The 15,761-nt window shown below is 35.6% G+C and overlaps 1 protein-coding gene across 1 annotated transcript in view; it reads left to right on the top strand.

Moving 5' to 3' along the window:
• api5 (apoptosis inhibitor 5) overlaps positions 1-12,817 on the top strand; it is a 53,080-nt gene extending 40,263 nt beyond the window's left edge. The window contains exons 11-14 of the mRNA XM_072272679.1: positions 1,329-1,385; positions 2,830-2,906; positions 5,273-5,406; positions 5,903-12,817. Coding sequence (XP_072128780.1) covers positions 1,329-1,385; positions 2,830-2,906; positions 5,273-5,406; positions 5,903-5,982 — 348 coding nt within the window. The 3' untranslated portion in view covers positions 5,983-12,817. The remainder of the gene's footprint in view (positions 1-1,328; positions 1,386-2,829; positions 2,907-5,272; positions 5,407-5,902) is intronic.
• The last annotated feature ends 2,944 nt before the right edge of the window (positions 12,818-15,761 follow it).

Raw genomic sequence — 15,761 nt, forward strand, 5'->3', positions numbered from 1 at the left:
TTGCCAGAAAGCTCAGCTTTTGTCTCATCTGTCCAATGAATGTTGTCCCATCTGTCCACAGAACATTATCTCAGAACCATTGTGGAACATTCAGATGGCCTTTTGCAAATGTGAGATGTGCAGCAATATTTTGTTTTGGAGAGTTTTCTCCATGGTGTCCCTTCCATGAACACCATTCTTGTTCAGTGTTTTTCTTGTAGTGGACACATAAGCAGAAACTTTAGCAAGTTCTAGCGATTTCTGCAGGTCTGTTGCCGTTACCTTTGGGTTCTTTTTCACCTCCTTCAGCATCGTACGTTGTTCTCTTGGTATGATCTTTGCAGGATGCCCAACAGCAAAAGTAATGAATGTCCTCCATTTGTAGACAATTTCTCTTACTGTGGACTGATGACCACTCAGGTCTTTAGAAATGCTTATGTAGCATTTTCCAGCTTCACACATCTCTACAAATCTTCTAAGGTCTTCTGAAAGTTGCATGGTACACATAAACAGATCTTTTTTGAGGAGAGCAAACTCTGTCATTAACCTGACTTTGTGTGTCTTTTATATAGGGCAGGGCACCTCTACAACCCACAACTCCAATCTTATCCCATTGTTTGGAACACCTGACTCCAAATAGCTTTCGTAGAAGGCATTAGCCCAGAGGTTCACATACTTTTTTGAAACTAGACTGTGATTGTTTAAATGTCATACTCAGCATTGGCAAGAAGTAATACAATTGTTTGTGTGTTATTAGTTTAGACAGATTGTGTTTGTCTATTATTGTGACTTAGATGACGATCAGACCAGATTTTATGAGTAATGTGGAAATCAGGTAATTTTGAAGGGTTCACAAACTTTTTTTTCAACTGTATATCATCAGATAGGTTCCTAGAATGTAAGAATTTTGAAGGTCAAGAGAGTTGTCTTTGTGTTTTTGTTGTGCTTTTGGATGTAACTTCACTTACTATTACAACAGAGTTTACAGCACAGTTGTGTCAACAAGGTTGCTGTTGGTTATGCTGCACTAAAACAGTCTGTAGGATTTGTTAACATGGCTATGATTGTAAACAGTAAGTAAAATTGTAGCAGTAGGTGAATTGCACCCATAATGCACAACTAAATCACATAGGAGGCAGTTGCCTAATTATTACGAGTATTACTAATGGCTCCTAGATTTCATTAATTTCTCCCTGCTCTGTAACTATGCACTTCATTATGACAGAAATAAATTCAAAAGCATTCTAAAGATTCAATGGTGTTACAGTATAAATTCATAAAGAATATTTGTGTATTTGGAAATATGGTATGAAATCCCACTTTTATATGATATTGTTTCTATTCCACAGAACAAGATTAAGGTTGTTGCATTGAAGATAACCAATAACATTAATGTTCTTATCAAGGTAGTAATTTTTTTTCCAACTGTTGATTATAACCTTTCCCAGGATTGTTTGATTGTTATTTTGGAGTCACACATCTAAAAGTATATATAGCCTATCATCGATATCCTGCAGCCTGCCCTGGGTTGGAGGCCTGTTGCACATGTGAGTGGATGTTATTTACATGTAAGGCAATTGACAAGGGCCCCCATGGGAAGTTGTCAAGAAGATTCAGTCACTCAGCCTTCAAGATGAGGTAGTAAATTGAATTAGATATTGGCTTTGTGGGAGAAGCCAGAGAGTGGTAGTAGATGGTTGCCTCTCTGAATGGAGGCCTGTGGCTAGTGGGGTGCTGCAGGGATCGGTGCTGAGTGTTGTTTGTCATCTATATCAGTGATCTGGATGATAACCTGGTTAACTGGATCAGCAAATTTGCAGATGGCACCAAGATTGGGGGTGTAGTGAACAGTGAGGAAGACTTTCATGGCTTGCAGTGGGATCTGGGCCAGCTGGAAAAATGGGCTGAAAAATGGCAGAGAGAATTTAATGTAGTTAAATGCGAAGTATTGCACTTCAATAGCACTAATTAGGGTTAAGTTTTACACAGTGAAAGATAGGGCAATGAAGAGTGCTGCAGAACAAAGGGATCTGGAAATACAGGTCCATAATTCACTGAAAGTGGTGTCACGGGTAGATAGGGTCATAAAGAAAGCTTTAGGCACATTGGTCTTCATAAATCAATGTATTGAGTACAGGAGATGGGATGTTATTATGTTGAAGTGGTATAAGACATTGCTGATTTCTAATTGGAGTATTATGTGCAGTTTTGGTCACCTTCCTACAGGAAAGATGTAAGTAAGGTTGAAAGAGTACAGAGAAAACTTAGAAGGATGCTACCAGTTCTGTAGGACCTAAAAGTTATAAGGAAAGATGGAATAGGTTTGGACTTCATTCCTTGGAACATAGAGAGGAGATTTGACAGAGGTATATAAAATTATGCAGGATATTAATGGGTAAATGCAAGAAAGCTTTTTCCACTGAGGTTAGTGAGACTACAACTAGAAGTCATGGGTTAAGGGTGAAAGGTGAAAAGTTTAAGGGGAACATGAGGGGAAGTTTCTTCAGGTCAGAAGGACATGAAATTGTGGAACTGTGTGCCAGCACAAGTGGTACATACAGGCTCGATTTCAAAGTTTAAGAGAAGTTTGGATAGGTACATGGATGGTAGGGGTATGGAGGGCTCTGGTCCTGGTGCAGGTCAATGGGCATAAGCAGTTTAAATGGTTCAGCATGGACTAGAAAGACTGAAGGGCCTCTTTGTGATATATTTTTGTATGACTGATTCTGTTTAATATCTTACTGTTTTCACTTTTGTACAGTTACAGTTAGCATAAGAGACTGGCTTAAAATTCTGTGTAAAGTAGATTGAATGTAAGCATTATATAATCTGTGTATTTCTTTTGTTTAGGATCTGTTCCATAATCCTCCCTCTTATAAAAGTACAGTCACCCTTTCTTGGAAGCCCGTACAAAAAGTTGAAGGGGGGTACGTTTAAATTCTACATATAGTTGTCGCATCTTATTTAGAAGCTAACCTCCAGTTTATATAAAAATCATTGATGTCTTGATCCACAACACTGATTGTTCCACATTTTAAGATTATAAGACACCCTGTTACACTTGTGATATTCACAAAATGAGGACCCTGGCCAAAAACTGAAAATTTGTTGTTTCTTGCTCATTCTATGTTTATTCTTTTTTTTCCTCAACATAAATTCTTTAAGAGCAGATTTTTATTCTGTATCTCAGCTTTTGGTGTTGGTTTGCAAATTCTGTTCCTTGGCTTTTGGGGGTTGTGGTGGAGAGACCAATTTACACATACTAGTCAGATTTTACAGATTTGGTAATACATTTAGGTTTTTACACAGTAGAACCCTAATTAAATGTTATTATATTGGAACATCTGCTATTTAACTTTACTTTCAAATCTTGGCATAAGCTTCTCCTGAATTGAATATATTTGTCATTTATTGATGTGGTATGCCTACCCTTAAATTCACTTTTGCAAGCAAAATTGATTCCTCCATTAATTGCTTTTATGTAGGGAAGGGCCTTGCCAAAAATAAAATTCTTTTTGTTCTTTGACAAGCAATGGAACTTCACCCCCGCTGAACTAACTATGAAAACACTTCTACATTTTGTGTTATTGTGATGTTCACAAAAATTCAAAAATATTCAAGAACTATTAAAAATTATTTTTAAACTTTCCTAATTTATTAGAATCTATGGTCAATTATATATTTATAGTATTATTGTTCAGTTACAATAATTCCATTTAAAGAGTAGAATTTCTGATATTTGGAGAAAGCCCACTGAGCACATTTTGTTGGATTAGAAGTATATCCATATTCAGCAGTGATTTTAAAACCTATGTGCATGCTGCATGTTTATTATGTTGTATGTACCAGAAAGTATACATTCAAAAAAATATTCAGTTGCACTTCTCCATTGGTGCTTCTTATTTCATTTATGTTGCAAGTAGTGTGCTCTCAGCTCAGCATTTCCATGCATGTTCAATATGAATATCAATAATGATGCTCAAACATCATCCTAACATCGATTAATCTTTGTTTTTGTTGCACTCATTTGCTTACAGAAACATGTACCATAATATATTTATTGGCATGATGTCAAGCTTTTCAAATTGATACGTGACTAACTGAAGAGTACTATAGATGACTTGAGGACAATCTGAAAGGTTAAATTGTAAAAATGTCAGTGTATGAGATACCACATTTTAGGAGAAAAAAGTGAAGTGTGTAATTTAATTAAAACTTCAAACTTCTTGGTGCTGCAGAGTGATTTCAGGATTCAGATACCTAAATTAAAAATGGTAAAGTGAATGCTATCTTAAAACAGAGTTATAGGTTTTATGAACGGTGCATTAACTATCATTGGTTAACTGCAATCCATCTGGTGGGATTTTACATTTTATTTTTGTTCGCCCAAAAGTTTGCAGTAAGTTGAAGCATTTGGTGCAAATGAACCTTAATGATATAAGACAATAGTGTGAAGCAAATAGTTTCATGCAAGATTATTTCAAACAGATCTTTTAGCATGTCCATCTGATACTTCACTTCTCCTTTTGAGGGTCCTACTACATTAAGTAAGATAGTTCACACCTGTATAAGAAAACAACAAATTTGATGTAATCTGACTTGCACAAGGATGTTTTTTTAATAAAAGATCCCTATGCCAACAGATCCATTTTTGATAGTTATAAACTACATTGAATCAATCGGGGCTATTTTTTTGCTCTTCCCACTCCCCCCATCCCCTGTGCACAAAATTTAACAGTATATGGATTCAGACAGAAATGTTATCTGCATTTATAGCAAGTAGGACTGAGTAGGTTTAGTGATGTTTTTCCCCATTAATTGATAAAAGTAATTTTGGCCCTAACTCTTTGTGAAAATTTATGATTGTTGCTGAAAACAATAATTCTGGGTTGTTAAGTCAATTAGAACAATTAGCATGCTTTTCTGGTGCTTGTTCTGGCTGATCTAATATGTTTTCTACATTGTGGTGTGTAGAAGTGATTTTACCATACTTGGAATTTAGTTTGTATATTTATATAATTCATAATAATGTTAGTAGTTATCTCAGCCAGTATCTTTTTTATCTTGCATTTGGTATTATTAGTTTGCCACTCTGAGCATAAACAGGGACAAAACCATTTAACTTGCTTTTGGTTTAAGATCTTGCTTTTGAATTGCACAAGATGGAGCCATGGGTAAATATTAGATATAAGTAGCTGAAAGGGAATATAGCCAATAACAGTTGAGCACTGTAAGTTTTGATTTAATATTTATTGTTTACTTAAAAGAATATGAACTATGATTTTTTTAATAGGCAAAAACGAATGTCTGAGGAAAACACTTCATCCCCTCCCAAGAAACAGCCTCCAGCACAAAAGCGAGATACCAGGCAAATCTACAACCCGCCTAGTGGCAAATACAGTGGTAATCTTGGTAACTTCTCTTATGGTAAGCATTATCAAGGAAATTATAGATTTGAGTTCCTTTGTTCAACGCTCATAGCAGTGTAGTTGATTGGAGCTGAGCAATGTCTTATTCCAGAGAGGATGTGGTGCTCCACATTTGAAAAGGAAAGGAATCACTATGTGGTATTCATTTACCACTTAGAAACTGAATCAAAGCAACGTTTATTAGATTTGGCGTTTGTTGTCTTCCCTGAATTTGTTCATGAACTAGGTGAAGGAAGGAAATAAATTGAAAATGAGTCTATTCTTAAGAGGTGGTGGAGCAAAGAATTTGTGACTTTGAAGGAGTTCATTTGGGAAACAAGAAGTTCAATGGGATTAGTATAACTTTAAATGCAGGAACAAGTTTAGTTCTGTAGTACAATTTGCATTCAAATTATTTTACAAGTATATAATTACAGAAATGAAGCAATGTATCTTTGAAGTTATTAAAGTTGCAAGAGAATATTAAAATACATATTAATTTTCTTTCTTTACAGAACAAAGAGGTGGTTTCCGTGGAGGCAGAGGTCGAGGCTGGGGTGGACGAGGAAATCGTAGCAGGGGGCGCCTCTATTAGAAATAAAGATTCCTTCACCATTGCGTATTGTGCAGTGATTACTATGTACTATATTCTTGGGATTGCTACAGAGCACCTGCAAGAACTGCGAGTAGTCTTCAAAGGAGAATTCTGTATTTAAGGCCTAATTTCTAAAAGATCTTTGTACAATTCAATCTTTTGTTTATATTTTGGTATGTGAAGCTGTTTTTTTCCAAAACTACATTCTGAAAGTACTTTTTAATTTCCTTAGTTTATACAGCTCTTCAGATATTTGCAGTTATAGACTGGAAGAAAGTTTCAAAAAAAAAAGCAGCAGTGTTTGACATTCCAAAGTCAATCTTTCTAAAGCACCATGGTAAAAATTAAAATGTAGTAGAAAAAAATTGGTGAATATTACTCATTTGATACTATCAAATGATTTATTCACGTGCTTGTGCCCCAGCAATGTGATGTGCGACTGGATTTAGGTCAGACTTAAAATATTATGATCCATGACCAACTGTAGGAGCTTCCAAGATATTTTGGCGTATTTTCCAAATGAAAATATGCCACCAGAAGAAAATAGCATTACCATAAAAATTATGCACAAAGAGAATAGCAGCACTGGTAATTAAACTTTTTAATCCCATTCAGCAAGCTTTTACACCAATCAAAGCAGATGGGCAATCTGCTCTAATGAGTAATTTCTGGGTCTCAGTGGTATTTTATAAAGAAACTCATGGGTCTTGAGTCTTTTCCAGCTGATGCTTTACCAGTGCCCACTAATTTTCCAGCGAAGACTAAGGGATTCAGTTGTCAAAATTGCAGATAGAAATACCCATATTTATATAGTGTCTGTTATATACAGTACTTGAGACAAGTTAAAACTCTAAGGAGGCATCTCGCGCTCAGCTCAGTGTATCCCATTCAGTAAACAATAGACACTATACCTATGGATGAATAACACATTATAGGTTGTGATAAACTTGCTCATGTTACATGCAGTGTTTATAATTTGTTTCATTTTGGTCTGTACAGATCTACTTAGTGTTTATAGAGTTCTGCTGCATTTTAGAACATTTGTTAAAATAATTTGATTCTATACTTTATTGTTCATCTCCGTGGCCAGCCTTGATATCAAATATCTCATTGTGCCTTTGTACAATGGGCTTCATTTTGATGTCAGAATACAACTGCAATGATAAGTATTTGCTGAACTATATCCATCACTTTTTCGAGTATGTATTCCTGCCCTTAATAAATCAGTAGTTAACAACCTCCATGTTTAATGTTTTAGCTGGTCACCTTCTAAATTTAAAATTGATTTTGAAGGTCATTGTGCTCTTGGACTTGAATCTGTTGAGTAATTGCTTACTATATGACTACAGGTACTTGTGAACAAAATTATGCAGCAGTAACTTGATCCTTTATTAATATATTTCTGTTGGAGCTTTAAAATATAAAGTAGAGCTTACTACAGTACTAGACTAGCTATACATTTTTAGGAATCAGTAGACTTGAGCACAATATCTTAACACCAGTTAAATGCTAAAGAAATACTACTTACAGCAGTACTTGCAACCCATACTGGCCTTGAAAATGTCTGTTCTGAATTACTGTAGAACTTGTATATATTCAGTGCCAAAATTTGGGAAGATGTCTTCATTGAATACACAAACTTTTTGAGGCTTTAGTGGAAATGTTAATTGTTTATAAAATTTGAATAATGAGCTAACCATCCTAAATGGCAAAAACAAAATGGTGTTGGGAGTATGGTTCAGATAATTAGTGATTTAAAAAAAAAACACAAAATGCCAATGCTAAGTAGTTCAAAATATGTTAGCAATGCTGATCTGTTTGGATTGCTGTTTAACTACCAAGACCTTAAATTTACCATTGTGCAAATTAATATATTAAGGGTGTATTTTGGAAGCTTGCTTTTGGAAGTTAATGAATACTTATGCAGTGAATGTCAGCATGCAGTGAATATTGGCATGCACAATCTTTATGTATTCATTTTCTGAAATCCAGTCTTTGTACTGTCTTTCCTTGGTAGAAGTGAATTAATGCAGTAAATATGAAGGCATGTTGGGAAAGATTTTTTTTCTCTTTTGTAAGTTGTACAGTTGCATCTATTTTTTTTTGTCTTTGGTCTGCACATAATAGTGCCAGAGCATTTTTTTTTTAAAGTTGTGCAAAAGGTTCTGGTTGTCCTTGTGCAGAAGTTTTATTTCAATACTTGGATTTAAAATTTCTAAAATATATTAGAAAAGCTGTAACTGCACGTGACTTTTATAGAGGTGTCTGTACATATTGAGAGAATGCTTTTTTAGGTGTTTGCTGGTTTTATTAATATCATTGCAGCTTCTGTTGAGAAGTGCAACAGTTTGCAGCATCGTTTTCTTTCCGTAGAAGGAAGAGTCAGTCCACCCTTTTTGGAATATATGTTTTATATGGTAATGGTGCACACCGAGTAATATTTTTGTATTGTGCATCTATATCAGTTAGTAAACAATGAAGAAAAATAACTACATTGTCAACAGTTTTTCAATAACATAACCAATATCTATTGAACAGATTTAAATATTTTTATAGGGCTATTTCAATCTTGTGTACAGATGCGCAGTTTTTCAGATTTTTAAAACAAGTGTTGAGAGCAGCACTGAGTGGCAGGAATTGCAAGAACTCTTGATGTGGTCAATCTCAAAAGTTAACATGTAATTAAGAATATCACCATAAAATAAATATTAGAACATGCAGCATCAAAATTTAGTTATTTTTCACTAGCTGAATGGAAAAGAAATTTGCCTGCCTAGCTGCAAAATAGCCCTGGAATTCAAAGTTGTGTGTGTGCACTGGGAAGGGAATTATAATTTCTAGATGTGAAGATAGATTTGTTAAAATGCCGATACATAACAAACTGTATTAGAAGTTTGGAGAGCAAACTGTTCCCTTTGTGATTTTTCAAAAATATATTGGCAGTGCGTCTGCTCAACAGGAATTAATGTTCTTGTTCTTTGTTTTTGTTCTATTTAACTCACAATTTAATTAAAAATGCCAGACTGCCTTCTCAGTACCTACAATGGGATGGCAGTGTTGTAGAAGAGTGAAATAATTTACCAGTACAAAGGACGACCTATTATTGGTTGTGCCTTTTATTATAAAAACAGAAATGTTGAATTATGGGGGAATCATCTGGGATTTCCTGACATAGCAACAGTCCTGTGTGCTTTAAAGATATCTGAATTATCCTTTCTGCTTGGGTAATTTGTAACCAGGATTGAAAAATAGCTTGCTCCCTACGATTGAGGGATTTATTGGAATATTCCATGCCAGAAGTGATATGGCCCAACTACATTTTGAAATGTTAATGCATGTAACTTCTGGAGGATTATGAAGTGGAGAGAATAGTATCTCTAAAGATTTAATGGTCCATTTCTATATTTATTTAATGGTAAAACTTGTAAGTAAATTGTTCATTGCTAACTAAGCAGTCTCTTAAATGATTCCAGAATTTTGACAGGCAAAACTGGAAAATTTAACTTTTTCCTGTCAAGATTTTATTGCTTTTCCTTTGTTCATACCTTTGCAACTTGATATCAGCATTGTAGCTGTTGGAATTGACATTTAGTGTTCTAACATCTTCCTTAGGTGTGTTAGTAACAGATCTTGAACTGTGGATGTGATCTGACTAAAAAGAATTATACTGTATCTTCCTTTAACTTGTATTCCTAAGGTTCTGGATTCCATTTTCAAGATTCTGTTGACTTTGGTTGTCAGCTGTACTATATAGGTGAGACATTATCAATAATCAAGACTTGTGTCTCAACACCCATTTCTATTTTAACTATTGTGTGTGGCGTAATTTTTTTTCTTTCTCTGAATAATATTTCACTTCTATCACATTAAATTCTACTTATTATTTTCCTGTGTATTTACCGTTTGACCCAGTGAGTAAGGACATCACCGGTAATGACATTAATTGCTCATCCATGATGACCTTTAAAAATGATAGTGAGCCTCTGCAGTATGCCTGATATTCCCAAAGGCCTTTTAAGTATAGAGTTTGAATTTTTAGACCCCACCTATTGCGTCCATTTAAAATAAATACTGTGACTCAGGGAACCTACAGATAATGACATTCTCAGAACTGATTTCTAAGGTGATTTTATGAATATTCTACCAATTTTGGTCTCAGATGAAAACCTTACTGAACTGAAAATCATTATTGTAAATTGGAAAAATTCTCAGCCCAACACCAAATCCTAAAGTAATCTACTTACCTTGCAGCATGTCCTAAATCAAGCAAATACTAGTGTGGCAATTTGCATAATCCATGGCACTGTGCATTGTTCCCACCAGCTTGCATTTTCCTGTGCTTGGAGATAAAAATACTTCCAACAGTTAACAAATGTGAAAACTCAAAATTCAAATGATTTTCATTTTCATTATTTGAGACAATAGCAAATAATTTTTTGAAATTACAGTTCTCTCCATGGATTGACATGATTGATCAGAAAAGTTATTTGTTTTGCACTTTCCTTACAATTTTCCCTGAAATCTCACACCATTTTGACCATGTATCAACAGCCTTTTTCAATGTCAGTTCTTGCTTCAAATTTCAGTTCAAAAAATGTCAAGGAGCTTAGGCAGGTACAATCTTCTCACTAAACCAATACTCACAGATATGTTATCGCACAGATCTTCAATTTTACAATTGAAAGAAAAGTAGTATGTTTCTAATTTTAAACAGGATGTGCTTGCAATTTCCTGGCTTCTCAACACTGGGTTATTTTCTGTTTCAGTACTTGAAATGTCTGTTGTATGGTGCACCATTATTGTTTTCTTTTCCAACCATTTAACTTCATTGGTATTTCATTTCCTATGTAGAATTACTCGTTTTGACTTTTCCAGGATGATACATTATGCATATCTTGCAGAAAATCTTGTGTATTTTCCTGTTTTTTTTTGCCAGTCTGTTGTATATGTTTGGTTCTCACTTCGCTATTGCAACTTTTTTTCCTTCTGGATTTTTAATGCATTTCTGCATTTCAGAGGTTCAGAGGTCCAAGTTTAATGTCAGAGAAATGTATACAATATACATCCTGAAATGTTTTTTCTTTGCAAAACATCTACGAAAACAGAAGTGCCCCAAAGAATGAACGACGGTTAAATGTGAGAACCCCAAAGTACCCCCCCCATGCGTAAGCGGCAGCGAGCAACGATCCCCCCTCCCCCCAACCAGCAAACATAAACGAGCATCGGTATAATCAAACAAATGCCTTTTATTTTCCTCCTTTTGAAGATCTTTTCTCATTCATTCTTTCAATTTTCAATTCACTTTTGTAGAATATTACAGCAGAGGAACAAGCCCTTGGGTGCACAAAGTATTTGCCTACATGTACATGGTTTATTCTCCATCCCCAATCGGTTCATCTGCCTGCCTAAATGCCCTTTAAACATACTATTGTCTCTGCTTCCACCACTTTTCCTGGTCCTGTGTTCCCTATGCAGCGTGACTAACCCATGCTTGTACTTGTTGATCATTTATGTGAATATTGTTCCTTAAACATATTTGCTGATTCTGTGTAGCCTTATCAATCAGCTTGCTTTTAGTTGGTGTAACCCAGTTCAAAGTAGTAAACCACAAAATGAAGTTCAGAAATTCCAGTGACAATTCAGCCCTTGCTAACTTATTTGGGTGATGCAATTTTTTTTCTTTTTGGCTTTGGGCCCATTTGTGGATACTGGACAGAAATCACACTCATTCATGATTTACATTCACAAACCCATAAACCTGATGCAGTGAGAGGCTGTAAAGTGAATGCATACATAATAAATGTTAAAAGGGAGATTTGAAATTAGAAAGGAACACCTGAGAGCAAAAAAAACCTAGCTAAGAAATTAATTGAATCACTAAAATTGAGTTTTCAATGTGGTATTTACAAACAAAAGATAAAGGCATAAAAGTGAAATTACAGGAAAATCTCATGGTGAATATTTGCATTTAGGAGTAGCCTGTGTAAAAATTTCCAGAGTAGGTGAACAGTGAAGGGATGTGGAAAGGAATGAGAAATTTTGTGCAGATTTGAAAATAGGCTACCAAAAATTTTGCTATGAAAATTGGCGGATATTTTACACCCCCTTTATTTGCAATTGTACATTTGACAGTGATAAATTTGAGTGACTAATTCATGTTCTTCAAAATACTTCAGTGCACTAGTAATTATTTTAATAAAATATTAAGCACATTCAGCTAATCATTGTATTTATTTTTAATTTGTTCAAGGTTACTGTTTATTTTACATCATAAGTTTATTCCATTGAAACATGAGCAGGACATCAAACAATTGTAAATTATCTGTAGTTTGCTGTCTTGGTTAAAATAGTTCTGAAATTTTGGAGCTTTAAATCCTCTAGAAAAAAAAATTGTATAGGAAATATAGTTGAAAGTAGTTGTTCCATGGTTGGGAGGTTCATATTGTGTGGAGTGTAATATTCTATGCAATGTGCAATTTAATTATCTATGTACAATAAACCATCCATGTATCTCTTGATATATTAAAATTGCGTTTGCACACGTTCACTCTGAAATTTGTCATTTTATCAAGGTTAACCAAAACAACAAGCATAGACCTCCATCTTTATGATAGACAGCTACTGGGGAAAAAAGTCTTATAGTAATTACACTTGCTTGACACTGGTGACAATATAGAATTATATCTTTGCTCCACCTCTACAGAAACTCGTTTGTTCAAAACAACTTCTTCATACTGGTAATGCTGATGTATAAACAATTCTGCATTCGTAAGATTTGAAAATGTCTACTGGTTGCTGTGTAATTCTTATGTTCAGATTAAACTGTAATTTCCTGTTCAAGCATCTTTTTTCCAAAAATGTCCAAGATCTCCAACTGTTGCGTTTGCATATTGGAACCAAAAATCAAACAGCATCTGCTGTTCCTCTCCAGTGCTTTATTATAATAGTGCTACAATTTTATGTTCTATTTGTCCAAATCCTTCTCTGGTTAAATGTCTTAAGCCCTTCTCTATTAGATTTTTTTTCCTGACTTCATGTCACATGCAAAGCAACTTTCCTATTTATCTGTCCTGACTAGGCCAACCCTTGAAATAATCCTCATCTGTCCCCAATCCTGGGACTCTTGTTCCCACCCGTCTCTGCTTCTATCTTTATTGCCATTTTAGTAACAGTATCTTACATTGAATGTGGGCGTCATACATGTAGAATAAGTAGGAAAATTGATTATTTTCAGATGATGGAATTTTGGAAGAGATTGGTAGTTTGTCCTAGCAGTCTCCGCACAGCCAGAGAAATGGACCAAATCTTAGCTGGTATTCAAGATGTAACTTAGAGGTAAGTAATTTAACAGCTAACAGTGATACTGTCTGAGATTTCCTGGACTGATGGTTCTTGTGGAGATTAGACAAAAAAAGTTGCTAGAGGTCATTAATGCAGAGAGTGGACTACACACCTTAATCTTTCAATTGGTCAAAAAATCTCAGCATAGGAGAGAAGTGTCAATGATACCTGATATACCTGGTTGAATATTTTGATCACTAAAAGAAATGGATATAGATGGTGCCTTCAAGAAGATTTTTATTTAAGTTTATTTTATTAAATTATCCCTAATTTGAGCCCTGCTGGTGAGGCAATGGGGGATGTATTCAAAATAGATTATGACTGGTATCTTGCAGGCATCTGTAGTGGGGGACATTAGTTATTAATCACAAGCCCTCCATCTTTCCCACCCACCTTGTTTCACCTATCACTTTGCAGATCTCCTCTTCTTCCACCACCACCACCACCATTTTATTCTGGCATCTTTATCCCTTCCTTTTCAGCCCTGATGGTCTCAGCCCAAAACAGCGACCACTTATTTTTTAATCATAACTTCCTAGTTCTACATCCTCCCTGGAGAGGAAACACTCCCTATGTATCCAGAGCAATACACAAGATGCTGGAGGAACTCAGCATCCATGGAAATGAATGCATCAAGTGGTGAGGGTAAATGTTGGTCTTTCAAAGGATGAAATTGGGAAATTAACTTAGTAACTAAACAAGTTCACGAAGAGATGCTAGGAATCCTAATAAATACTAAGAGGCTATAGAGATCGATAACTTTCATATCCATCATTAGAGGAAAAGAAGCTAGCAAACAAGGTTAAAAACTTAACTAGAATTGTGGAAGTTACTGCCTACTGGGGCCTTGAAGTGGCCACCAATACTGGGGGAAAATGACTATTTTGCGTGCTGGAAAACTAAATTGAAAATGCAGCAGGTAGCAGGTCAGACCACATCTGTAAGAAGAACTACTAACATTTCAGGTTGGAGACCCTTCATCTGATAATTAGATGAGTGGCCTGTAATCAATCAAAATTTCCTGGATTTTGGAAATGGTAGGATTGGAAAAGTGCAATTCAAGGAATATGCAAGGCAATTTGCCCAATATTTTTGGTATATCCCTTAGACCTAAAACATATGAATAGATAAAGGGAAACCAGTAAAATGTATTTGATTTCCAGAATGCATTTAATAAGCTGCATTATAAGACACTTATGGTTTAAAGAATTCATGGGATTATGCTAGTTTAAAAAAGCTGGAATTTTTTTTTTTGCAATTAACGGTTGGTAATTTGCAAACTGCCACAACTAAGTATGTACTGCAAAAAGAGGAAAAAATAATGAGGTATTCATGAGTTCACTGTCTATTCAGAAAATTGATGGCAGAGGGGAAGAATGTATTCCTGTTTCAGGCTCCTGTATCACCACCTTAATGGTGGCAATGAGAAGAAAGTATGTCCAAGGGTGATGGGGGTCCTTAATGATGAGTGCTGCCATTTAAGGTTCTTTGATGCTGTGGAGGCTAATGCCCATAAGGAGGCTAGCCAAGTCCACTTCCTGCAGCTTTTTCTGATCCATTACAGTGGCCCCTCCATACCAGATGGTGATGCAACTGGTTAGAATGATCTCCACGGTGCACCTAGAAATCTGTGAGTCTTTGGTGACATACCAATTCTCCTCAAACTCCTAAAGAAATATAGCCATTACCACCTTTGATTGCATCAGTATGTTGGACCCAGGCTAGACCTTCAGAGATGTTGACACCCAGGAACTTGGAACTACTAATCCCTCAATAAGGACTGGTGTGTGTTCCCTCCACATCCCCTTCCTAAAGTTCATAATCAATTCCTTGGTCATATTGACATTGAGTGCAGGGTTGTTGCAACACCACTCAACAAGCTGATCTGTCTCGCTCCTGTATGCCTCCTCTTTACCATCTGATATTTGCCAACAATAGTGTCATTAGCAGATCACAGCTGGCATTTGTGCTGTGCCTAGCCGTACAATCGTGGGTGTGGAGAGAGTAGAGTAGTGAGCTAAGCATACATCCTTGAGATGTGCAATGTTGATTGTCAGCAAGATGTTATTTTTGATCCTTGCAGACTGCTCTCCTGGTGAGGAAGTCACGTATCCATTTGTAGAGACCCAGGTTTTGGAGCTTGTTGATTAGAACTGAGGGTAAGATTGTGTTGAACACAGTGTAATCAATAAACAGCAGCCTGACATGTGTATTACTATACACATTATAAAATGTGGTCTTCATTTAAGTCACAATAATAGACAGACACAATCTGCCTCAACTAATAACATCCAAACAATTGTACTACTTGCCAATGCTGAGTACACCATTTAAACAATCACAGTCTAGGTTCAAAAAAATGCATTGGAATCAGGTGTTCCAGTCAACGAGATGAGATTAGAGGTTCGGTTGTGTGATATAAATGTATGTATATAAAT

This window comes from Mobula birostris, chromosome 11, assembly GCF_030028105.1.
Source record: "Mobula birostris isolate sMobBir1 chromosome 11, sMobBir1.hap1, whole genome shotgun sequence".
Taxonomy (NCBI): domain Eukaryota; kingdom Metazoa; phylum Chordata; class Chondrichthyes; order Myliobatiformes; family Myliobatidae; genus Mobula; species Mobula birostris.